A 26,139-nucleotide genomic window follows, 5' to 3' on the forward strand; every position below is an offset into this window, starting at 1 on the left:
TATCTCATTAGAACGACAATTACGTACACATTTCGATTATTTTAAATTAAATTGCAAAAGTAATTACTTAATAGAAAAATTTTTCTTTACTCTTTTTTGTTTTGTATTTTTTATTTTACACTCACACAGTGTTGTATTTCAAAATACACATTTGGTCAATTCACAAGGTCTATTATTAGGTCATATTGTCCTAATATATTATGATAGTTTTAACAATTTTTTTTGCGTTTCAAACAAAAAAGTTAATCTAATAAGACTTTTTGAACTACTTTTTGTTTGAAGCACAACAACAATTTGTGTAAATTATCATAATGTATTAGGACAATATGACCTAATAGCAGACCGTGAGAATCCGACAATTGTTAAACACACGAAAATAGAACAGCTCAATTGCCAAAAATGTCATAAGACATACACATGTATTTTACATACACAAATATTCATATGGATCACACGGTATGTACATGTGGAAAAATGTCTCAATACATGTCACAATACACATGCAATACATACCGTGTGACCTCCCTACTAGAATGAGTGTGTGCAAAAGGGTTCTATATAATATGGGCGACTGAAATCTGACTAGACTATCACAGGGATCCTGTACCGAACTCAACTAATTCGCTTGGAGTTAGCATTGGCCAAAAAACGACCATAATATGCGGCCAGACATGTAATAACAACCGTAATATTCCATGATTGCAATGCTCGGTCACATGTTGCAATACCTGTTAATAGCTATTTAAAATGAAATGGTTGAGAAGTTTTGCCTCACCCACTTTCTGGTGCAGGCCATGCCTCGTCAGACTACTATTTGTTTCGATCCATAGTGCACGGTGTATCTGAGATACACTTCACTTTGGAACATATTATCCGATATTGGCTTGGAATCCATATGTTGCCAGATAAATGAGAAAATGTCATAGACAATAATGAAATTTTAATAAATTCATATTGTACAAATGTTTCAAAATAATAATAAAGCATTTGAAAAAATCTTAAACATTTTCAATCAGACACATAATGTGTTCATCGTAAGACACTTATACATATAATGTGATCATCGTCAGAAGCAGTATCTTTCTATTTGCTATTTAAACATTTATATTTTGTAAATAATAAGACATTAAATGAAGAATGTAGTTTTTACATAATTTGTTTGCTTTAATATTTCGAATTTACATTATAATTATGTATATATTTCGTTAATTCCCGAGTACCCAGAAACGTACCAAAGAATTGCCTGATTCCCGAGAATCAAAAAAGGTTGGGAAATTAAAAACTATTTTCACCACACATAAAATATTCATGCGTCTCGTTTATTGCGACTATGTCTTTTAAGTTTTTTCGGAGGTTTGATTGCCAAATAAGGACTGAGATCGCAAAATTTTTAACATACACATACATATGATAACAAAAATGAAACCACTAAACTTACAGTTTTGAATCTTTTTTTATTTGATTGAAATTATTGTTACAATTTACAAAAAGAAATATTTTTATAGTTCTAATCACTAATGATGAAATTTTGAACCTTTTTCGAAAACCCTTCCATTATGGTTTTTAAAGTGCTTTAGTCACTTTGTTCTACCACACTTTTGGACACCTTTTTTGTGCACTTCAATTCTCTTTTAACAAGAGCCCAATATCTCTCCACTGGCCTCAGCTCCAGGCAGTTTAGAGGAATTGTCTGTCAAGACCTTGCTTACCATAGTGACAGATGCCAAATCAGGCCAAAAATAAGTGGACACATTAAGAAGTCTTATGAATGGAAGCATCCTCTATTGTAAACATTCCTTGATGTAAATTTCGGTATTTATAGGGCCCTTTGTAACAAATGTTTGGCTTTTGCCGCAACTTCATATGACTTGCCACACCAAGAACTTTTTGAGAAATTTTGTCTGCTTTTGGGTCCTAAACTTTTCTTCAACATTCCCTCGAGCATCTGCAACATAAAAAAATTTACCCAGAAGCTGCGAAAAATGTTCCATACGTACATTTCGTCATCTATTATGCAGCAGGTATATTTTTTTTATAAAATTTGACTTCAATTTCCGTGCTCTGTCTTTGGCCTCTTATTTTAGCAGAGTTCCTGTCAGGAACTTCTTGAGCCGTGTATGCTTTTAAACTTGCATTGCCTTTAACTTTTCGTACCAAATAGTCCGAGTACTGACCTAACCAGACTGCTTTCCTACCGGAGGTGTTGAAAATTTTTTGAAAATGCTTTTAATTTTAGTACGCTCTTTTTTCTGGTCACTCATTTTAATCAGATTAACAACAAATGAACATAATTGACATTAAATATAATAACTGACATGCTTTACAAAGGTAACTTGATCAAAACAAAAATCAAATAATACTTGGGTTAAAGGTTTTAATGAAAAACGTGTGTTAAGAATTTTACGATCTCAGTCCTTATGTATTTATAATAAAATAAGCTGTATCTTATTTTAAAGACAAGTTGCTCAATTAATAGACAAATTAATAAAGTTTTCTTGTATTCTAAAATATTTGAAATAACAACAACTAACAATAGTCTCTAAATTATGTGTGAGTGAGTCTGGCATGTCTGAATGTCGCTCAAATATTATAATACATATTCGGACATACATATGTATTAATATTCATAAAATTTTATTTTTTTGAATAATGCTAATTCAAAATAGGAGGTGACATAGCCTATTAAAAGCAGTTTAACTAATGGTCATCACGTGAGTTGACAATTTTAAATCAAAGAATTAAAAAAGATACATAAACATAAGTTTGTCCCAGCATTCGTAACATTTCGAAAATTTGCAATTTAAATGAAGGGCTTAGTGTGTGCAAACATTATAAGACACAAAATCAAAATGTGGAATATATGATTGAATCTCTGCAATTTCCGATACCTAGCAATAATTCTCAATCTAATTTATTTCTATAAATTTATTGTACTAATAAGAAAGTATTTTTGAAGTACTGAACAAATAACTAGACAAAAAGAAACATTTCTATTGCTACCTTTACACCATCCTAGTTTTCATTTCAGTTGAGTACCTAGATGATCATGAGATAATTTAGATAAATCTCTTAAATATTATGGCTTCAAAATGCTGATTCACAAATGAGATTTCGGATAGTGTAAAGTCAACTTAATTAAGTGTGCTCAAAATTCGATTCAGTATATAATATTTACAATCAAAAACATAAATATTCATGAAATGGTTTATTTAATTTAAATAAAAACTAATATTCATATTTATGTGTCCGTAAATTGGGGCGTTTTTTTATTGTATAAATCCATACAATTTGTCACATTATAAAACACGTGCAAGATGTCAAAATAAAACATTTTATATACGACTTTATTTATTTATTTATTTATGTTTATTTATTTAAAGGAATGAATGAATGAATGTATTATAAATCCCCATGTTTTTACGTAAATAGGAAAATGTGAGGTATTTTTAATTTATACAAACATACGAGTAAATATGTATGTATTTTAAAAATATGTATAACTACATATACTGTTCATTAATAAGATTATTAGTTAGAGTGGTGACCCGGGAAGGGGCTTTTTGTGAATAGTTTTCAACAGAATTATATAACGAGAAAATCTCAAAAAATTATATTATGTTACGAAATTTTTAAAACACATATGGGCATTTCCTGGGGTCACGAACGTACGTTCGTACGCATTTGATGTCCAAAGAATATAGAAAAAAAACTTTTCCTATCATTTTTTTTGCGATTCGATAGCATTTTGGTAGCTCTATGTTTAGTTCATAAGATCGACTTTACGTTTTCATAATAGTAGTTATAAACATGTGGTAACGAACGTACGCAAAATAGAAGTCAACTTTGGCTGACAGTAGTGAAATGTAAAAATCTTCGAAATGGAACGGAATATTTAAAAGCGATTAATTTATTTTAAAAGAGTACTAATGTAGGTCTCTATCCGGTATTTACACAATAAAATATCTCTATTGGTTTGTGTACTGGTCGCGAACGTACGATTTTTCCATTTGTTTTTTTATTATTATCACATTCACTTTCTCATAAATATCTTAAAATTTCCTTAACAAACAAGTAAGAAAGTATGGTCGGTCAAGCCCGCCATACTATAATAATAATAATTTATATTCGTGAGTAATTTTCGTAGTGGGCCTTATATGTTAGCTATGACCGATCACCATGAAATCACCATGATTTATGTCTTTATGAACGTTATTTATGTTGAATTTTATGTGTGTACCAATGTTTTTAGGAGATTTAAAGTGTAACAGGACTTATATGGGAACTATGACTAAGTATGGACCGATCGTAATAAAATTTGGTGACATAAATAAAACTTATATAAAACATGTATATACCTATATAAATTAAACATTTATGACCGATAAAGTCCAATTTCGTACGGACATTTGTATGTATGTATGTACTTTGCGCACAAGGCTTACATGGACAGCCAGCCAGACGGACGGACGGACGAACATCGTTTCAGATCGACTCAGAAAGTTATTCTGTGTCACAGAAAATCACAGAAGATCGAATGCATCATTCTGATATGTGTTAAGAAAATAAATGCATTATTTATGAAAAAAATTTACTTACGGTCGCGAACGTACGAAATTTAGCAAATAAAAAAAATTATTTAATTGTAACCCAGAAGTTTTTTTATCTACAAATTATTGACACCGAACTTAATTAAAATTTGTTACGTCTGGCTCCAGTTAATGTTTAATGCAAAGCAATTACAAAAAAATGATGTTTTCGGTCACATAGATAAGAAACAAAGTAAAAATTAACCGTTAATCGAACTTTTTTTGTTCTCCTTACACTTTTCTCTTCTTAATTGATTGTAATAGAGTGATTTTGAAGAAAGAGTGCAACATAATATATTTTTTACATGTAAAATAATTAAATATAAAAATTTCTTTAGAACTAGATTAAAAAGAAAATATAAAATTTTCCAGTTTCCAGCCCAAATTTCTTAATTAAAGCAGCTGAGATATGCTATGAAACCATTCTATTATAGAAACATAGACTTATAATTATAAAAAATAAAACACGATGATTATCAACATTTTATTTTTCGATCCTGGTAGACCATTCAACGCATCAAAAACCATCATTTGAATGGTAATCCACGAGAAATTTTGAAATAGGATAAACTACGTTGAGATTCAGTGTAGTTCAATCGAATGATTAACCTATCATTAAGTGCTTAAATTACTAAAGAATTAAAACATTTAAAGTTCTGATATAATATAAAAGATCAAATTTACCATCAACAATTGTGACAAATTTATTTTATGACAAAATGTTTTTTTTTATTTTTGTTTGTCTGTTTTCAACTGAATTATTGAATAAATAATCGATGTATCATGGCATATGAATGTTTATAAGTAAATAAGAATGTAAATAGTATGTAAAATATATCCATTAGAATCAAGGTTCATGTGTAAATGCAAAATGTACTACTCCACTGGATTCCATAAGAAACTTTGAACAAAAAAAAAAAATGAGCCAACCAACCAATCGATCTGACATTCACATTGGTAGTAAGTTTAGCCATAAGCGTACAGTAACGTCGCGTCGTACACAGTAGTTGGACCATCAACCAACAAGACATTTTATTCCTGTACATATTTAAGAGCTCAAAGACTCACAATTTTCATTGTTATCACTTAAAATTGTGTTGAAATTGAAATTGTCGGAATCACTGTGCAAATGTTTGCATTGTTGTTCGAATAATCTTGACGACAAAATGCATGCACTCCCGTCAATTTTGTGGCGACATACATCAATCAATGGATGGATGGATGTTTTCATGATTATGATCCGACTTGATTTGCATTTCAAATCTAAATTGATTTCACTACAAAGCGCCATCGACATTTAACAACTGACTGACTGACTGAATGTCTATCTGTATATATGTAAGTGTTAAATTATGTAAAATAAAAATTATTTAATGGCACATATGTATGTATAATAATCCTTAATTTTTTTGTTTAGTTTTTGTCATTTGATTTTGACAAGTATAAAGTGGAAGAAGAAGTGCAATTATATATTTAAGTTAAAAAAGTTGTTTGAGTTATATGACATTTTATATGTAAATTCAGAGAAGCATTCGCATTAGTGCGAAATTTCTTGGTATGCTGAGCAAACTAATTTCCTTGCTATATGGGCATTTCCTACGTTTAGTCAACCAGAATGCAAAAATAAAAAGTTGATAATCATAGTGTTTTATTGATGATAGATATTTCGATATAATATGGTACATATAATTGTCGGCCCAAGGATGAAGCCTTTTGAAACTGGCTGAAATCGGTCCGTCATTTCACCTAGCCCCCATACAAATGTACACCCGAAATTGGACTTTATCGGTCATAAATGTTTAAATTATGTAGGTATCTACGCAAATTTCGCTCCAAATAAGTTTTATATATACCGAATTCATGTCACCAAATTATATTATGATCGGTCCATAATTAGTCATAGCTCCCATATAAAGCCCTTAAATTAATTTAACGTTCATAAATATCATAAAAATGTTGGTATACACAATTTCATGGTGATCGGTCAATAATTGGTCATAGCTCCCATATAAGGCACACTTCGAAAATCACCCACAAATATAAATTATTGATTTTTATACCCTTCACCTTCGTGAGAAGGGTATATATAAGTTTGTAATTTCTACATTTTTCATTTCCGACCCTATAAAGTATATATATTCTGGATCCTTATAGATAGTGGAGTCGATTAAGCCATGTCCGTCTGTCTGTCTGTCTCTTGAAATCAATTTTCTGAAGGCCCCAGATATCTCCGGGATCCAAATCTTCAACAATTCTGTCAGACATACTTTCGAGAATTTTGCTATTTAAAATCAGCAAAATCCGTCCATAAATAACGGAGATATGAGCAAAAATCCGAGACAACCTCTGAAAATTTCATCAAAAAACACAATGTATTGCATGCTTTGACAAAAAAGCAACAAAACGTATGTTTGGATGTGCATGCTTTGCGTATTTTGTTTCTTTTGGCGTTGGTGTTGTTTTTTATACAACTAAACGTTTGTTTGGTTGTGTGTTGGTTTTTTTGACAAAAAAGCAACAAATCGTATGTTTGGATGTGCATGCTTTGCGTATTTTGTTTTTCTTTTGTGTTTTGTTTCTTTTGTCGTTGTTGTTGTTTTTTATACAATTAAACGTATGTTTGGATGTGTGTTGGTTTCATTGCCTTGCGTATTTTGTTTTTGTTTTTTCTTTTGGTGTTTTGTTTCGTTTGGCGTTGTTGTTGTTTTTTGTGTTCTTGATAAATTTAGGATGCTGTACGCTGAAAGTGGGCAATGTACATATACATACCTATATACTAATTATAAAAAATAATAATGCATCCACAACAAAGGTGAAGGGTATATAAGATTCGGCATAGCCGAATATAGCACTCTTACTTGTTTAAATGAAAAATGTTACTTACGGCCATTTTCACAATGTATGATTAAAAGTTAACGTGAACTTTAACCGCAAGTTAGGCTAATTTGAATTTCACAATGTACGATTAATTCATAATTGACACTATTTAACAACAAAGTTGCTGGTAAATATAACCGAACAAAGCATCTTAATTGTAAGAAATATAATAAAAGAACATGGAAAAACATTTATTTTTTGTAATATTTATGATTTTTAAAAGTGTAAAGCGAAGATAATGAAATTTTACACGGGGTGATCTAGATACCACCGGATATTTCACTTACAAACCAAACAACAAATGTGCACTTTTCCTTGTTGGTTTTCAGTAATTATTGTTCAGTTTGTTTCTTGCTAAAAATGCGCAATACCTATTGTATTGTAAATTTTCAGTTAGGTACCTTAATAGTTTTGAGTTTTATACGTTTTTTTATTATACAACTAATAAAACACAAATTATTATTTATTATGCCGTCTTTTTAGACAATTTTTTATATTTCAATCTTTCATTACACTATTTTTCGTAAACAAATGTATGCATTATTGCCATACTTTCTACTGAATGCTTTGGTTAAGTAATCAAATGATGGTGAAACGTAAATCGGTAACCGTTGGTTAAATGGTTCCCGTTAAACAAACCGACAGTTAGTTAATTTCCCGGTTAAAATGAAATAATCGTACATTGTGAAAATGGCCGTTAGTGTTGGGTATTAAATGGTCGGGCTTGACCGACGATACTTTCTTACTTGTTTCTTAAGAAAATTTGAAGATATTTATGGGAAAATGCATGGTGATAATAAAAAAACATGGATAAATCGTACGTTCGCAACCGGCACTTAAGCCAATTAAACAAAAACCAATAGAGATATTTTATTGTGTAAATACCGGATAGAGACCTATTAATACACTTTTACAATAAATTAATCGCTTTTAAATATTCCGTTCCATTTCGAAGATTTTTACATTTCACTACTGTCAGCCAAAGTTGACTTCTATTTTGCGTAGTTCGTTATCACATGTTTATAACTATCATTATGAAAACTTAAACTCGATGAAATCCATCTTTTGCACATACCAAAATTCTATCGAATCGCAAAAAAAATTCAAGGAAATGTTATGTTTTCTATATTTTTGGACGTACGAAGGTACGCCCATATACAATTTCCTTATATATATGTAAATAGCTTGACCCGGTGCGCTCCGCTACCCCTGTCATCTTCTATATATATAAAAATGGATGTTTGTATGTATGTTCCGAATGAACTCAAAAACTGCTGGACAGATTTTGATGAAATTTTCAGGGAATCTTCAGAATAGCCTAGAGGGAGGTTGGATCACCGATAATGCTTCTCCGTAACTTAAACGTGCCAATATTATACAACGGTATAATATTGACATAAAAAAAATTTTACCAAATTTAATTGAGGCAACAATCATCGGTGGCAGATTCAAAGGCGAGGACGTACTGATTCCATGCATACCGATGATTTCCAACGACATACCATTTGAATTCAAGCGGCTCCATTTCCTATTTGGTCTTGCCTTTGCTATAACCATTAACAAAGCACAAGGCCTATCTATCGTTGACTATTGCTGGCTTACATTTGAAAAATTCATGTTTTTAATTTATGTACAGTGGCTCCAACGCATAATCGGACAGATTTGTTTTTCTAACAATTTGAACCCATTTTGAAACAAAATGTAAAGCAATGTGCGAAAAAGTTGGTATCGCAAACAGCTTTGCCTTTTTTCAAGACAACAATTCCGAGCCCACATCTGGTGTTGCAAAGCATAGGTTTATCCATAACTTTCCCAAACATATAGAAACGCCTGCACAGATTCCAGACTTAAATGTAATTGAGCATCTTTGGGAGGAATTAGCTAGGAGAATACATCAAATAAAAAGTAACACGTTAGTTCAGCTAGAAGAATCCTTACTAGAAGCATGGAACTCAAAAGAGCCGGAAGTGTGCCAAAACTTGGTAAAATCGATTATAAAGCGATTACAAGCCATTCTAGACAACAAAGGATATGCAACTAAATATTTTTTGGTCACACACTTTGGAATACCTATTTTACATTGTCCGATTATGTGTTGAACTCAAGAAATTGAGTTATTTTGCAAATTTAAATTTTTGTTATTTTTTAGATATATTGGAATGTGTATTGTAGTTATAAGCGAAAAAAACTATTATTTTGGTGCATTATTTTGATGTTTAGAGCACATTTACATTAGACAAAATCTTGTCCGATTATGCGTTGGAGCCACTGTATATATTTTTACTCCAAATAAAAAAAAAACAAGAATCATTGTATATCCCCTGGCCTAAAATTCAGAAGTATAATATCCTTTTTGCCTTAAATACATTTGATTCTTTTTAAGGGCATATAGATATCTGCTACAACATCATCCGCCGTCACCTGGCTACAGACAATAAGTGTTTCGGGTTCGAAGTCAGGTCGGAGGAGTCCGTGCTTTAGTTTTGTCTGACACTATATATTAAAATCGAGATGCAATATAAAACAGATGTTTTCTAAGGGCCAGCAACGCGGACCGGGTTCAGCTAGTAACATATACTAGGATCGCATGGTGGCCGAAATTCGACCACTTTTAAGAAGCTTTTTACCACTTTTATTAAAAGATTTTTTAAATATTTTTTTATATTGTGCATATCTAGAGAAAAAACCTTTTAAACCATATATGTTTCATCAATATTGGTGGACAATAACATACTTAAAAGTGGCCTATTTATATATAAGATTTGTGAGAAATAAGATACGAATTTAAAATAAATTTTCCGGGAAATAAAAAACTCTGGCACATAAAAACTACACAATTTCCAATTCTATTTCAAAAGTTTATAATTGTTTTTCAGAATTTTCCATTTGTATTTCAGAAATATAGTTAGAAACTTATGAAAGATAATTGGAAATTTCTCAAATTAAGTTGGAAATTGCTAAGATATAAATAAAAACAATTGGAAATAGTGTACACACCTCTTAATGCAATTAAAAGTGCACAGTTCATCAAATAATTTGTACAATATCTGTTTACCTCTCTTCGACGACGAGTATGGAGATCATTCAAACCAAACAAATTGTTGTTAGATTGCATTCGAACAAATGCAAACTAGTGGTCTACATACTTTATGATCTTGAAGGCTGTTAGAACAACGAGTGCATCTGAAAAACTAACAAAAACAAGTGATTCCTCTTAGCACTTGTAAGATTGTGTGTACGAGTGTTTACGAAATGTACATAAATATTTGTATCGCTGTTCTTAAGATGGTGAATGACCAGTAGATGTGAACCCATGCGCTAATTAATATTTAGTTCAACGTTGCTTTTCATGTTACCAAACCACAATAACTACTCAAGTTTAAGCAGAAGCACTTTGTAAGCTGCAATGGACAGAAACTTGGGCAGAGGCCATGGCCAAAAGAAGAATCAACACGGACCAGAAACACTTTAATGGATTGCATGTGATTTGCAATGATGGCGCGATACCAACATTCAAACATACCCATAAATATGTACAAACATACATACATACACTTGCCAACTAAATTTAAATCATACACACCTGTTCTTAAAAGTAATACAAAAACAAAAATAATAACATTAACAACAACAACAAAAACAAAAACAAGAAACTGAAAACCAATTCAGTGCATTGAACGCTTAACATCTACCACGCTCCACTCTTTTGATAACGAACTATTATACATTTAATGCTAATAGTTGTTTGTACGAACAGGTACAGGCACATAGATACATACAGACATGCATCCAGCCAGCCAGCCACTCATTCATCCATACACACATGCATGCAATTCACCTTCCTACTAACCAACCAGCCAGCTAGCTAGCCAGCCAACCATTCGACCAAAAGAACAAACATCCCAACATCAAGCACCGAATCACCCATCATCATCAACCAACAAAAATGCGAAAAAAAAAGCACTTCTTTCATTCATTGTTCGTTAATAGTTTCTCTGGTTGAATGCGAGTAGTTAACAATTCTTGCAATGAATCATGGGCTCTAGCGAGTGCTACCTACTTCTAACGAGAAGATCTCCAAATAACCAAATACGAAAAAAAATGATAATTATGGCCAGAGTCTCTTGTCATCAAATGTTAGACATGAAATGCCACCACCTAATCAGCGCCACACTACGAACGATTTCCAAGCAATTTGAATGCAATTCCCTTTATCAAACACTCGTACGTACGTACATACATACATATATTACATATTAGTTTAATTTAAATATTGTAGTACCACATCCAATTTTGAATGTTGAATAAATACTTAACATGGAAATAATTATTGTAATGGATGCAGCACGATGTTACATCTCGATACATTCAACTACAGAATTAGAAATATTTATGGATGAATGTGTCCTGACAAGTTCAAGTGCCTCTCATACAAACACCAATCGAACAACGAACCAAACCTTTACACATGCGCATTGCAACAATGACATTTAGTTTAGATCATTTCGAGAACTGGTTCCATTTTTTACACCACTCTATTGCAGCACTTTGAGCTCTATTACGATTATTGCTCCATATTGGTTTGAAAAAGGAATCTAAAAGTCAACGCTAAATGAGACACGTTTATTCTGATCGTTTTCATCTCCAACACTATCTCCGTAAACAAGTTATGTATATAATTGATTCCATGAAAATAAGAACATTGAGTTCATAGTTATAAAACTTGAACGTATCGTCGCTGCATCATCAAAAAGTGTAACAGGTTATTTTTTAAAATGTTTGTTTTTCGACCATCTGAAAGCCCTATGGATAGTCCGTCTACTTACCAAACCACTTTCAAACATAAAAGTTCTTTTAGTATCCTAAAAAACTGTTGAAAACACTTATAGATCTTTTTGTAGGCGCAGCAACGAAATGTATTTATTCTTGTTTGGTGCTTAATCTTAATCTGAAAGATAAAAAAGTGAGCTTCGTAATTAATGAAATATTTTTTAATAAAAATTACATTAAGGGTACTCATTTAAAAGCTTAAGTTTCCCATTTGTGCAAATGAGCAAATTTGAGCGACGGATTTCATAAAACCACCTTTTTAAATTTTGATAAACTGTCAAATAAATATAAATTCAAAAAAGGCTTTGAAAATACATTTTCTAAATAATATAAATTTTAATTCTAAATATCTTTGGAACAAACGATTTTTTGTAAGATTTTTCTTGCGACAAAACACAAATTTTACACGAAAATGTTTTTTTGATTATTTTGAAATTTATACATAGAATTAAAAATGTTATGATGCGATATAATATAATTTCGTTCAAGCTATTTGGCTATTTTTCAAAAATATTTATAACTTTTGACAATTAAAAATTCATGGAATACTTTATTGAAAAATATGACAAAAACTTTTTTTTTATTGAATTTTTGCATAGATACAAATTTTTCGAATTGAAATTAAATTTTTATTTATAAGTAGTTTTTAACGAAATTTCACAGTTACGTAAATTTTTCCAGTTAAAATTTAAAAATAAAAACGAATTTTGAAATTTATTATCAGCAATCCCGCAATTCCCAAAAAGGTGTTGAAAAATTACAAAAATGGAAATTTTTAGTTTTTTGGCTATAATATCCATACCAGGGTCGGGGTTATCGGAACCCTTTACAAAATAATTAGAAACATATTGGGCCACCTAATTTTGGTTACTATATTTTGATATCGAATATGCGATTTGAGAATTTTTGACCTAAAGTTTAATTTTACATAAAAAATAGGTGTTTTTTAAATGGACCCTCGGTAACAACAATTTTTAAATGTTATTTCATCTAAAATATTTTATGAAAACTTAGCTTTCGGAAAGTATAAATTCCTTATACATCCTCTTAGAATTTTTTTCCAATAACTTAAAAAGAAAAAAGTTATTTTTTCCCAAAAAATTTGCGAAAAATCGCCTTTTTAAAATTTTTTAAATTCAAATCCATATAACTTTCGATTTAGTCATTATTTTTAAACAATTCTTTTGCTATTTGACACATACATATGTTGTTAGGAGAAAACCGGGAAATATTTGGATACGCTGTTATCAAAAAACTGTAGTAGGGTGGTTAAAAATGTTGAAAATTTAATTTTCAAATGCGAATATCTTCTAAGCTTTAAGAGATAATTGATAGCTACGACGAGAGAAGATTCTATATGTGTAATTTTTTTGAAATCGGAACACAAACTAAGAAATATGATCTTTTTAAAAATGTAACATACCTGAGGTGTCCCACTTTGAGGACCCTTGATCGCGCCCCTGGTGGGCCCATGAGGTCCACGTTCAAAACTTAAACAACACTTCTTCTTTGCACATGTAAAATTTCATTCAAACCAATCTAACCATTTAATAGTTACAGATTTATTTCCCTCTTTTTTTTCTTTACCACTGTGTGTCACTTACGATAAAATTCGTTTACTGTAAAATGTAAACATTGACTTACGATCAAATCTTACCCCCTATAATTTTGAAGTTATTAACAATTTTGATATTCTGAGAACGCTAAAACATCAGTCGGTCCATAAAATTTTAATTTTTTCAATAAAAAATAAGTTTAGAAAATGTCGCTTACGATAATTTGGCGCTAAGGGCTCAATATCATTTTGATCCCATTTATTTATCGTTCTGTTCCAAGGTCTTAGATTTATATTTAATTGATTTTTATTTCTTATACAAAAAGTAAACAAGAAACAGCTGATTCAAATGCACAATAAATTAGTTTAAGTTCGCGAGTCTAAATTGTCGCACAAACTTACCACCTTATTTTTTATCGTGACGATAAACTGACGATAACCAGATATTGAGAAAATGGGGGTATGTTGTGCAAATGAATTTTTATACAATTTGTGATAGTCTAAACGTTTACATGATGAGCCTTATTATATAATACGTACTGTTACTAATATTTTATAAGACAAAGTTTCACATTATCGTTAATTCGATTATTTGATCGAAGAGTTTTTTTTAATTGTACATAGATTTTGAGTGAACCCTGTTGCTTCCATTTATGATTTAGCAAAACAAAAAACTTGTGCACCTCGTACATTTTGCCATTTAATAATAATGAACAAAAAGAAAAAATGTTATAAATTCCAATTTCCATCAACAGCATCACTGGAGAAGACATGATTTGATGTCGTTTTTACACTGGTTGTTTCTTTCTTGGCTATTCGATGAAATTTCAATTAAGGTGCATCTACCGTTACATTGCGGTGGTATTTTAAACAATTTATCGTTACAATTCACTGATTATTTATTAATTTCAACTGGATTAGGTATTTTTCCGTAGTTGCTCTTGTTTTTTAACAGCAAAACATCTAAAAGCAATGAATAGTTTGTTAGTTGCATGCCATTGATGCAATAGAAAGTTGTAAGTGGTGAGTGAGTGGCAAATGGGGGAAAAAATTAACAGCAAAGTGTACAAGATCAATTTCATTCGAATAAATTTCGAATTATATTTTATAGTTCTTACATTTGGTTTTTGCACAGTGAAAATTTGAATGGCATCCATTGCAATTTTATTGCAAAATTGCAATTTAGTATCGTTAAGTATCGATTTCTCCAAAATGAAATCCATTCAATCAGAATCAGATGGCCCAGAAAATTGGATGAGGTTGATGGATGGTAACTATTAAGTAGATTGAAATTTCTATTAAAGACTTGGAAAACTTAAAATCGCTGTTCCTTGTTTTTTCCATGCCTACACAATTTTGAAACTAGAGGATGTCGCAAAAGAAACATCAGATACATCAGTCTACTGTATTGTAGTAGGAGCACATCCAATATCAGCAATGAGGAGAAATATAAAAAGACGATCAATCGAAACCGGATTATAGATTGGCTCTATGACCTGAAGCTATCTTTAATGATATAGAATGTGCTTCAAGTAATGTATTTACCGCAACTCTTACCAATTCCCTCAACCAGTTTGAACTAAAACTTTTATTCGATTCGAAATTTCAGGGAGTCAAAAAAGCTCCCTAAAGTATGCAACAAATTAGATATTTTATTTGAAAATAAATAAGAACAGGCAGGTGTATGTGGGTTGGAGAAACTTGAAGAACTAACATTAGTAAATGCTACCGGGGCGATCAACTAATATATTTATATAACTATACCTAGTGCTATCATAAATTCTGGTACACAGATTTTTCATGATAAAATCGTTACAGCTAAGGTTATACAAAGGGGCAAGCCAAAAATGTGTATTGCGTAAATAAAGTATAAATATCACTTATCAAAAACTGTAAACATGACTCGTGTATTATCGATAGATTTCTTACACTAGGGGCAATAATAATTGTACTCGAATTTATGATAAGACTATCTACCTAGAAATTTTGTTTATTCTGAATTGAAAAGTCCATTGAATTATTGAAAGTTTTAGCAAATTTATCTAATTCCGTTTTCTTTTCTGATACAAATTGTTGCCAATATATTTTGTACCATTTATTAAAGGTTCACAAAATAACAAAAATCATTGCCATTTATGCAGTTTTCTTTTATTTAGTTTCTAAATATATATTCTTAAACACTTTTTGCTTTCATTTTTACAATTTTAATCAAAAACAAGTAAGAAAGTATGGTCGGTCAAGCCCATATAATACCCTACTCTAAGTAAATGGGCAAAAACATTTTTCTTTTAAAATATCATTAATTTATATTCGTGAGTGATTTTCGGAAGTGGGCCTTATATGGGAGCTATGACCAATTATGGACCGATCACCATGAAATTAGGTCGTGTGATTTATGTTATGAAAGTTATTTATGTTGAATTTTGTGTATATACCAACATTTTTAAGAGATGTATGCACGTTAAAGTGATTTTCGGAAGCAGGTCTATATGGGAGCTATGACTAATTATAGCCCGATCGTAACAAAATTTGGTGAAATGAATTTCGTATATATAAAACTTATTTCGTATATATAAAACTTATAAAATATAAATTAAACATTTATGACCGATAAAGTCCGATTTCGGGAGGACATTTGTATGGAGGCTAGGTGAAATAATGTACCGATTTCAGCCAGTTTCAATAGGCTTGGTCCTTGGGCTGAAAAAATTATATGTACCAAATTTGATCGAAATATCTTCTAAATTGCGACCTATACTCTGCGCACAATGTTTACATGGACAGCCGGACAGACGGACATCGCCTGAACACTTTCCTAAATTTAAAATTTTGTTATTTTCTATACCAACTAAAAGAAATATGTTAATACTTAAATATTGGAACTGAAATCCTACTCCTTTAACTTTATTTTTAAAGGCTCTTGAAGAAGTTAGAGCATAAAAAATTTAAAAATGAAAAAAAATTCACTTTTTCTCTACAGTGTACATAGTAGGATATTCAATTAATCGGGTTTCTGGTTTAATCGGGCAAATTATTAATCGGGGTTTAGATTTAATCGGGTAATAATCGGTTAATTTTAAATTATTCGATTAACCGAATAATTCTATTTTAATTTTAAACTGAATAGAAAAACACGAATTTTGTGTACTTAAGTATATAAGCATTTTGTTAATAAAAATAACAAAACATAACAATTCAACAATAAATACACATGTGAGTTTTTTTTAGGATTTTAGGGAGATCCTCTGAAAAAATCTTTTAAAAAAAAGAATAAAACTTAAATGCTTTCATTTTAAATGATTTTTTTTAGTTTCAAAAAAACTTGACTTGAATAAACTGTCTCACTTATTGTAGATGTTGGAGAAATCGATAGCAAGGCATGATAAAGAATATTCAATTTCTCAGTTCTTATTTAAGTTTTTTCTAAGCTTATAAAAAATTCATCATAACATTTTTTTTTGTTAAGTTCTGATAAAAGACTCATTTCAGTAATGTCTTCAGTTTTGTCTATTACCATGTCGTCCTCCGACTCATTAGGATAATGTTCATCATAGAACATTCTAGAAAAATGGTCATTTCCAAATTCCTTAGTTTCAGTTTTCCTATTGTACTTCAAAAACTATTAGTAGAAGGGAATGTTCACGAGCTAAAACTATATTTTTATATAAAGAGCAAAAAAAAAGAAATTTCGGTTAATCGATTAATCGACACAAATTAATCGGTTTATTTATTAGTTGAAAATCATAAATTTTAAATTATTCGAACAGTTAACCGACCAAAATTAATAGGTTAACCCATTAACGTTTAATGGATTGAATACCCTAGTACAAACTAATTTGATTGATATGTTATAAATATATACATAGTTCTTAACCATATACAAATGGTTGAGAGTGAAACAGAAGTGATCATGACAAAAATATAAACTATATTTTTACAGCCGTCGACTTAAAGGTTGGTCAATGACTTACAATCTGATTAACCTCCCCTTCGGTGTGTTTTTTTTTTCTTTGCTGGCCATGCTTTTGAAAACAAATACAAATTGATTCAATATCTAATAAAACTACACAAATACAAGTGTAAATTTTTACCACACGCACATACATATGTTACATACATATGTATATGCATGTATGTAAGTAGTATTTGTTCGATACAATTTCTTGGTCAGTTAGTTGATCGTTCACTATTAATTACACAGTAACAAACAAACAAACAAACAAACATGTACTTACATTCACACGAGTACAGTGAACAATCGAACAAATAAACACATGTACTTGGTTGTACTCGTTTACAAATTTTGTAAGTGTTTTAGGTTTTGTTGTTGCTGTTTGTGTTTGATTATGATGGGCGGCGACGTTCATACCTCGTTTTGTCGTAGCTCTTCACACTTTTTTTTTCCAGCGCTACTAACAATAAAAACACAGCCACAACTACAATGAAAATATGTATAAATAATATTGAAAATAAAACACCATCCGAGAGTATAGAGTTCATTGCCACTTGTCAATTTATCGGTACAAATGTGACGCATTGCTCTGACATGTGACTTTCTAATCGTCTTTGCTGAGTCTATTATGTGTGAATGTGTTGTATGATTGAATGACTAGCTGGCTGGTTGGCTGGCTGGTTGGCTGGCTGGCTGGATGCACGGACGGTTGAAATTATTTTTCATTTTATTTTCGTTGTTCTCTTTACAGTTTTTCTACATTTTTTTCCAAAGCACAATACGTGATCTGACCCTCAATATTTACTTATAAAGTGCTTCCGATAAGTGTGTTTTATTAAATTCTTAAATTTTTCCCCAAACTCTAATTCCAGACAATATTCGCCGTAATGTGTTAAAGGAATGTGCAGAAATTGAAAAGGATTTGTATGTGAATATCGACAAAGAGTCAAATTATTCGATCCTAGGAAAAACTGCAGCAACACACGAAGTCACGTCAGACAGTCAAGGTATCAACTCAACAGGTGATTGCAATAAAAAACGTTGTCGTAGTAAAACATCGTCTCCGTTAGCGCCTCTAGCACCACTATCACTGGCATCGACCACGATCGTTGGGGAGAATAAGATGCTCAGCGAACGCTCTTTAATATTGAGTGGTTACAGTAACAACAATACAATCGACAGTGTTAAAACGAATTGTGAGAAGAGCAATACACCACCCTTGAGCGCAGTTCCGTCGCCGGTACAGGGGACCGGTCTCACAATTACACCTACAACGACAGCAGCAGCGGCAGCTGCTTATCTCTATTTGGAAAAGGTGAAAAATGAACGAATGTCACCGCGTGTGACAGCAGCACAACTTGATTCCTTAAAGGATGCTATTATGGAATCATCAGCTGCAGCAGCAGTTGCTGCTGCAATGGTAAACAACAACAATAGTAATTCTATCAATAACAACAACAACAATCACAACAGCAACAATAGTACCCACAACAACAGTAGCAGTGCAAGTAATTGCAGCAACAGCAGCAGCAGCATAAATCATAATTTAGTCAATTGTCAGGTTCAACAACAAATTACCAGCAATACCAGTGATGAACTACAGACTCATTCCCTGACACAATCCTGCAGTCAACCACAACAGCATCATCAGCTTCAAAAACAATCGCTTCAACATCATCATCAGTCATTACACATGAACAGCAATCATGTGAAAAAAGAAAGACTTAGCCCTGGCACCAACGGTGATCTCCAAACGACATTATCAAGGTAAATTTAATTTTTCCTTTGGAACAGCAAAAGTTTTACCTCTTTTATATGTATCATTAAACAAATCTCTATTAATATTTGTTCGTTGTCTGTGTACTTCCATACTACAATTGATAGATCTGTGATCTGAGTTGATAAATGATCATAGTTGTAAACCATAAACAATAACTTAATTATTCAGTAGTCGTTTAGTTAATGACCAATATCCATTCATACATAATCTGTGAAGACAATTTCTAAAACGAATGCTTTATTTAAACCAATTTTCATTCATTCATTAATCGCTTACAAAAATATGTATGAACGTCTAAAGAATAAAAGAAAATAAACACTTAATCATGCCACAAAACAACCGTGATTGTTAACAAATCTAACAAAGACTGCCTATTAAAATAAACGCTTAAAATATTAAATATTCTTTAATTAATATTCTTTCTTTCTTTCTCATTCGTTGGCTACCAAGAAATTAAACGAAACGAATCGAAACAAGAAATCTACAAAGTATATAATATTATGTAAATAAATATTAAATACATTTATCAAATGTTAACAATTTTAGTTTAGCTTTAAGTTGTAGCTGTAGTCACCATGGGCATTCGTTTTGCTAAATTATGGGAAACATGACACACGTTTGCTGTCAATATTGGTTCCACCAGCCAGCGTCCACAAACAACGAAAACTAAACTAAAGTATTAATTAATTACGAGAGAAAGAAAAAAAAAACCAACAAACAAAAAGCTACTAGTTGTGAAGAACAAATCTACAACACGTAAAAAAATGTTAGTTAAGTCTAAAAATTCACTAATAAATTGAATTTAATGGTGAGAGAGAGACAATGAGATTTTAGTTTTTTATAGATATTTTTAATTATGTATTAAAATTCGGTTAACATAATTTGGAAAATAATCTTAATCATCCGAATTGAACTGAAATACAAATATCAATGGAAGTCCCATTTATGGACAGTGGTTTTTTTAAGTCGAACGGACATATTGTTCCGGATAATTTCACCCACTAAGTCCTTCCCTATAGGCCCTATCCTAGAATTTTATAAGGACCCAGAGTATACATATTTTTGGTGGTGGGCACAAAAACATATTTAATTTATATGAAACTTGAAGGAATACAAAACGTTAGAATAAATCAAATACATTGTTTGCTTAAAAGTCGTTTACAATTATTTAATGTGCTGTTTTTCTATAGCGAACGAGTACTTTGAGTGGAAATTTAACATGTATTTGATACCATTTTTAAAAATATTGATTTAATTTACAGAAAATTATAGCATTTGACAATATATCGTAAAAGATATATAGTAATTGCATAAAGATAGACCCTTAAGGATTCAAAAATGCAAAATTTCCGAAAATTTAGTACACAATTCTTAAAACATTTCCTATTAGCGTCCACAAATAAAAATAAATTTAAGACAAAAACCGAAGCCGTTTAACCGCTTTTTTAAAAGACAATAATAAAAAGCGTTTTTTTCAAAAACACACTATTTCGGTTAAACCGGAAACCGGTTTTTTAAATTTGCCGTTTTTTTTTTGAAACTCTATTCTTTTTGTATACATATTGTGATATAAAAACGTGCTAAGTTCTTTTTTTGTTGCAAATTGCTAAATTATTATCTCAGCCAAATTGAATATAACAACGTTATTAAAAATATAATAGCGCCAATCTTGAGCTTTGTTCGAATAACAGAAAAATAAAGAAAATTAAAAAGGAAACGTACGAAATCAAAGCAAATATTTATTTCATTATTTGCAAAAATAAAAAACTATTTGTATAAAATTTTTTCAACAAAAAAAAAATATTTTTTAGTAAGATTTAGTTTTTACGAGCTAAATTGACAATTTCATTATTGATAAATTCACTGACATTTATTGTTGGGGGATAAGCTAGTTCCAATGTGCATTTCACTGCGCAGTCTAACACCCACCTTAAAATATACCGATCGATTCAGATTCACTTGCAAGATATTTCAAGGAAGCCTATTAAGACTTGCTGAAATCGGCTCATTATTTCAACTAACACTCATACAAATGTTCTCCCGAAATTGGACTTTATCGGTCATAACAATTTAATTTATACATATAATTCCCGCTTCCGAAAATCACTTTGACGTATAGTCATAAATCACACGATCTAATTTCATGGCGATCAGTATGATCAAAATTAGTCATAGCTCCCATATAAGACCAACTTCCGAAAATCATTACTAAAATTTAAAAAAATGGTATTGTTTATTTACACACTGTAGGATATTATAATATAGGCTTGACCGATAATTCTTTTTAAACTTGATCTAAAGTGTGTTTATTTAGTATTGTAAATCTTACCAAGTAAGTAGTAAAACTGCATTAAGAGATTTCAAAAATATTTAAAACAAAGGATTTTAAAAAGTGAACAGGGACTTTTAAGTTTGAACGAAGTATATTCAAATTTGTTTAGCGATTTTACATGTATTTTTTAATTATGTGCTATATGAACATACTTTTAGACACTTAATTTTTTCAATAAATTTGGAAATGTTTTTATAGCATTTTACATTTTATTTCACAAACATTTTTCTTTGAGCGTTCATCTATGTGATGTTGAATGATTTTTATGTATGAATGTAAGTTAATGAGAATAGTAGATTTCTGTACATAGTTTTATTTTTTCTCTAGCCAGTGTGATACAATTTAACGCACTACATGTGTTAAAATAGTTTTTTGTTTATATATTTTTTTTTTAAATATGTATGTATGTATATTAATCAAAACCGAAAATATGAATAAATTTTCGATAAATTTAATATTAGTAACAGGCACAACTAAACAAACTTAAAATATACATAAATACATATTTTATTTTTATAAATATTGTAATTAAGCCAATCTAAAGAAGATGAATGGATTTAATTTCGGAGATTTGTTTCCATTAGGTCAATTATCATCGGTGTGTAAAATTAAAGTAAAAAAAAAATGATCTTCCGATTAGGAATAGAGAATAAATACAAAATTGTCATCAAAAGTTATTTTTGGTAATACAGATTTTGTTATTTAAGATTTAGTCAAAATAGTCATCGATACAAACGTACGTTGAAAGTCGAGTGGACTGAAGCATAATCGTATTGGTCACGGCACCATCCTACAAAAGATAGGCAGGTTAATCGGATTACATAATACGTACACCGAATTTTGATAGAACATTTAAGATCAGAATACCGACAAGGGATGATTGGGCCGCGAACTCTGTCCTAAATGATGGCGTGATCTCAATCTACACTGATGGTTCAAAGACAGAAAGAGGCACGGGCTCGGGAATTTTCTCAGATGAACTGGGCCTTCTGTTGTCTCTTCGATTACCGGATACCTGCACGGTTTTCCAGGTAGAGATCTATGCCATCGATACAGCCGCAAGCAGAATCCGGGAACTGAATCTCGAAAATTCGACTATACATATCAACTTGAACAACGTTATTAGGTCGAAATGTTTCTCAATTGTATCAAATCATTGGCACAACTGGAGGGCATACGGGGAAATGAAGTATCTGATGAATGCACAACCAACGGGTCGTCCCTGTTCGTATCTCTGGCACAAAGGGATATTCACACTCCCTTGGTGACCGTATCGAAATTGATAGATGAATGGGCTTTGAGCGAGCCGGAACTCAGGTGATCAAATATCATCACTTGCAGAATACCCAGAATGCTCTGGCCCAATCTGACAGTGGATAGAACTAGGACTCTTTTGTCTCTTAGTAGGAATTCGATTAGGCTTCTTACGAGTATAATCACTGGGTACTGTATGATTGGACACATGTCGGAACATATGGATTACTCTCGTTATAGCTATAGTAGAAGTTGTTTGGATGAAGAGGAGGAGGAATCGGTACAGCACCTTCTATGTGAATGCCGAGCCTTACAAGAGCATCGACTACTACATCTTGATGAATTTTCAGCATACGAGATTAGTGTTTCTAAGGCTACCACAATGGGCCACAAGGCCTCCGAGTGAACTCGCTTCCTTGCGAGCAACTCACATAACCTAACCTAACACACGTTCAAAAATATTTAAAAAAATACAATACGAACTTTCAAAAAAATAGCAAAATATTAGAAGGTTCATCGTCACACTGCTTCAAAAGCCTTTAAACAGTATATACATTGAAAGAAAACCTTGATCAGGAAGAAAAAGGTCTAACAGATAGTCGAACAACTCTTTCGAAGAGCACCGAACACTTCTATCAGTAAAGCAGCTATTGAAGTTAAATGCTCTGCCAATGCTGCATTAGCCAATGCTAATGCTGGGATGAAGTCGTATAAAGTTCCAGATCACAATTCAATAAAGAACTTAGAAGCAAAAGAACAAGCGAAAAAATAGGTAAAATATTATAAAAAAATACGAGGTAATATTCAAAAACAATACTGGACAAAAAAGCAAACAAAAGTCCCCAAGAAGTTTCTTGTGTGGCATGCCATTTGCGGTTGTGGCAAAATAATCCAATCATTTAAATAATTGAATAAATTTACGTATTTTTGAGAATTCTTATATTGAACGGTTTAAGTTTTATCTTAAAACATATGTACAAGTATACGTTTTCTGTGACATTCTTTAAAATCCATCAAATGAACATATTTTTCTAAATGGAAGCAGCATCTTTCATGTTGTATTGAAAACGTTTGCCACTTATCGTTTATTTAAGTAGGAGATATGAATAAATACGTAGGTGTATTATAAGAAAAACACAAACCATTCATATTTCAAAACCTATTCTTTGGCAAATTAAATAAACTAAATGAATAAAACATATTTTATATATAAACGAGGTTCGTAAACAAATTAACAAACAAATTTTACAAACTACCCTTGTAGTAATAAAATACCAATTAGGATTGTCATTCTAATACAAATTATTCGAATATTCGAGGAAAACATATACATATTCTTTATTCGAATGAATAAAATTTTTCAATTTAGGTTAAAAAATATTCGATCAATAATTGTGGATTAATCAAATTTGTTTGTCTCCATTAGCCCTCTTCTACGATTTGTTGCAGTTTTTTTTCGTGTCTTCCCATGTAAGATTGCACTGGCCTAGTTCTTGGAGTATCGAGCGTCTATAGAGTTAGAATGATTTTCCAATTAATAATATACACTACAGATATAATTTTAAATTTTAAAATTGTCTGAAAGACTTATACAAATTTAAAAATACTTTGGATTCTAAATTCTTTAAATCAACAATTATTTCTTTAAATATTTAACGAGACTTTATATAAACAAAATGCACTAATTTATTATTATTTACATCTATCGTATCTTATTAATGTTGTATTTTTATTTATTGTTTTTTTGATTTTAAATATTTTTTACTCTTTATTCGTTCGAATAATCGAAGAAATTTTAAAAATTACTCGATTACACGAACAATAGAAAAATTATGAACTTTTATTCGATTAAAATAAAACTCGAATAATTGACAACCCCAATACCAATGGAACAAGTTAAACTTTGATATGGATAAATTGGAAACGAATTATGTCTGCTGACACCATCAACAATTATTAATAACATATTAGCCAGTTTGACACTAATCTAACAAAATTTGATATGACTTGACTTGATTACGTATGTATGTATAAATACATAAATAAATATAATTCTCACGCATAAATTAAATATATGTATTTACGCAAATTTGAATATATACGAATGAATATGTCAAATTAAAATATAAGTATTAAATTTGTATGAATGTATGTCGGTATTAGTGTATTATTAATTTGTTAAAAACAAATATCAAATCAAAATCCAAATTCAAACATTAAATAAAGATAAATGGCATGACACGATACAATGATACTGATGATGATAATGATGTTAATAATATAAAATAGATTAAACCAAATGTGATAAATACTTAGTTATGCAGGGAAACCGAAACCGAAACTATGTAATTTATTTTTATATCAGAAATATTTAAAAATGTTGTCTTAAGAGCTTGTTTTTACATTTTTATACCCTACACCACCATAGTGGGGAGGGTATAATGCGTTTGTGCAGATGTTTGTAACGCCCAAAAATCACTTTCTTAGTCGATTAAACGATGTCCGTCCGTCAGGCTGACTGGCTGGCTTTCCATGTAAACCTCGTGCGCAGAGTACAGATCGCAATTTTGAAGATATTTCGATCAAATTTGGTACATATAATTTTTTCGACCCAAGGACGAAGCCTATTGAAACTGGTTGAAATCGGTCCAATATTTCACCTAGCCCCCATACAAATGTCCTCTCGAAATTGGACTTTATCGGTCATAAATGTTTAATTTATATATGTATCTACACAAATTCTGTATAGTTTCATATATACAGAATTCATGTCACCAAATTTTATTACGATCGGTCCATAATTAGTCATAGCTACCATATAGACCCGCTTCCGAAAATCACTTAAACGTGCATAAATCTCCTAAAAATTGTGGTATATACACAAAATTCAACATAAATAACTTTCATTAAGGCATAAATCACACGACCTAATTTCAAGGTGATCGGTACATAATTGGTCATAGCTCCCATATA

General features: G+C 30.9%; 1 protein-coding gene across 6 annotated transcripts in view; it reads left to right on the forward strand.

Annotated features, from left to right (window-relative positions):
- The window catches only part of Samuel (SAM-motif ubiquitously expressed punctatedly localized protein), a 114,445-nt gene that overhangs the window by 45,771 nt on the left and 42,535 nt on the right, over window positions 1–26,139 (forward strand). For all 6 annotated transcript variants that reach the window (XM_065501422.1, XM_065501418.1, XM_065501419.1 and 3 more), the window contains exon 3: window positions 18,673–19,567. In XM_065501422.1, coding sequence (XP_065357494.1) covers window positions 18,673–19,567 — 895 coding nt within the window. The remainder of the gene's footprint in view (window positions 1–18,672; window positions 19,568–26,139) is intronic.

This window comes from Calliphora vicina, chromosome 2 (genome assembly GCF_958450345.1).
Source record: "Calliphora vicina chromosome 2, idCalVici1.1, whole genome shotgun sequence".
Lineage (NCBI taxonomy): Eukaryota > Metazoa > Arthropoda > Insecta > Diptera > Calliphoridae > Calliphora > Calliphora vicina.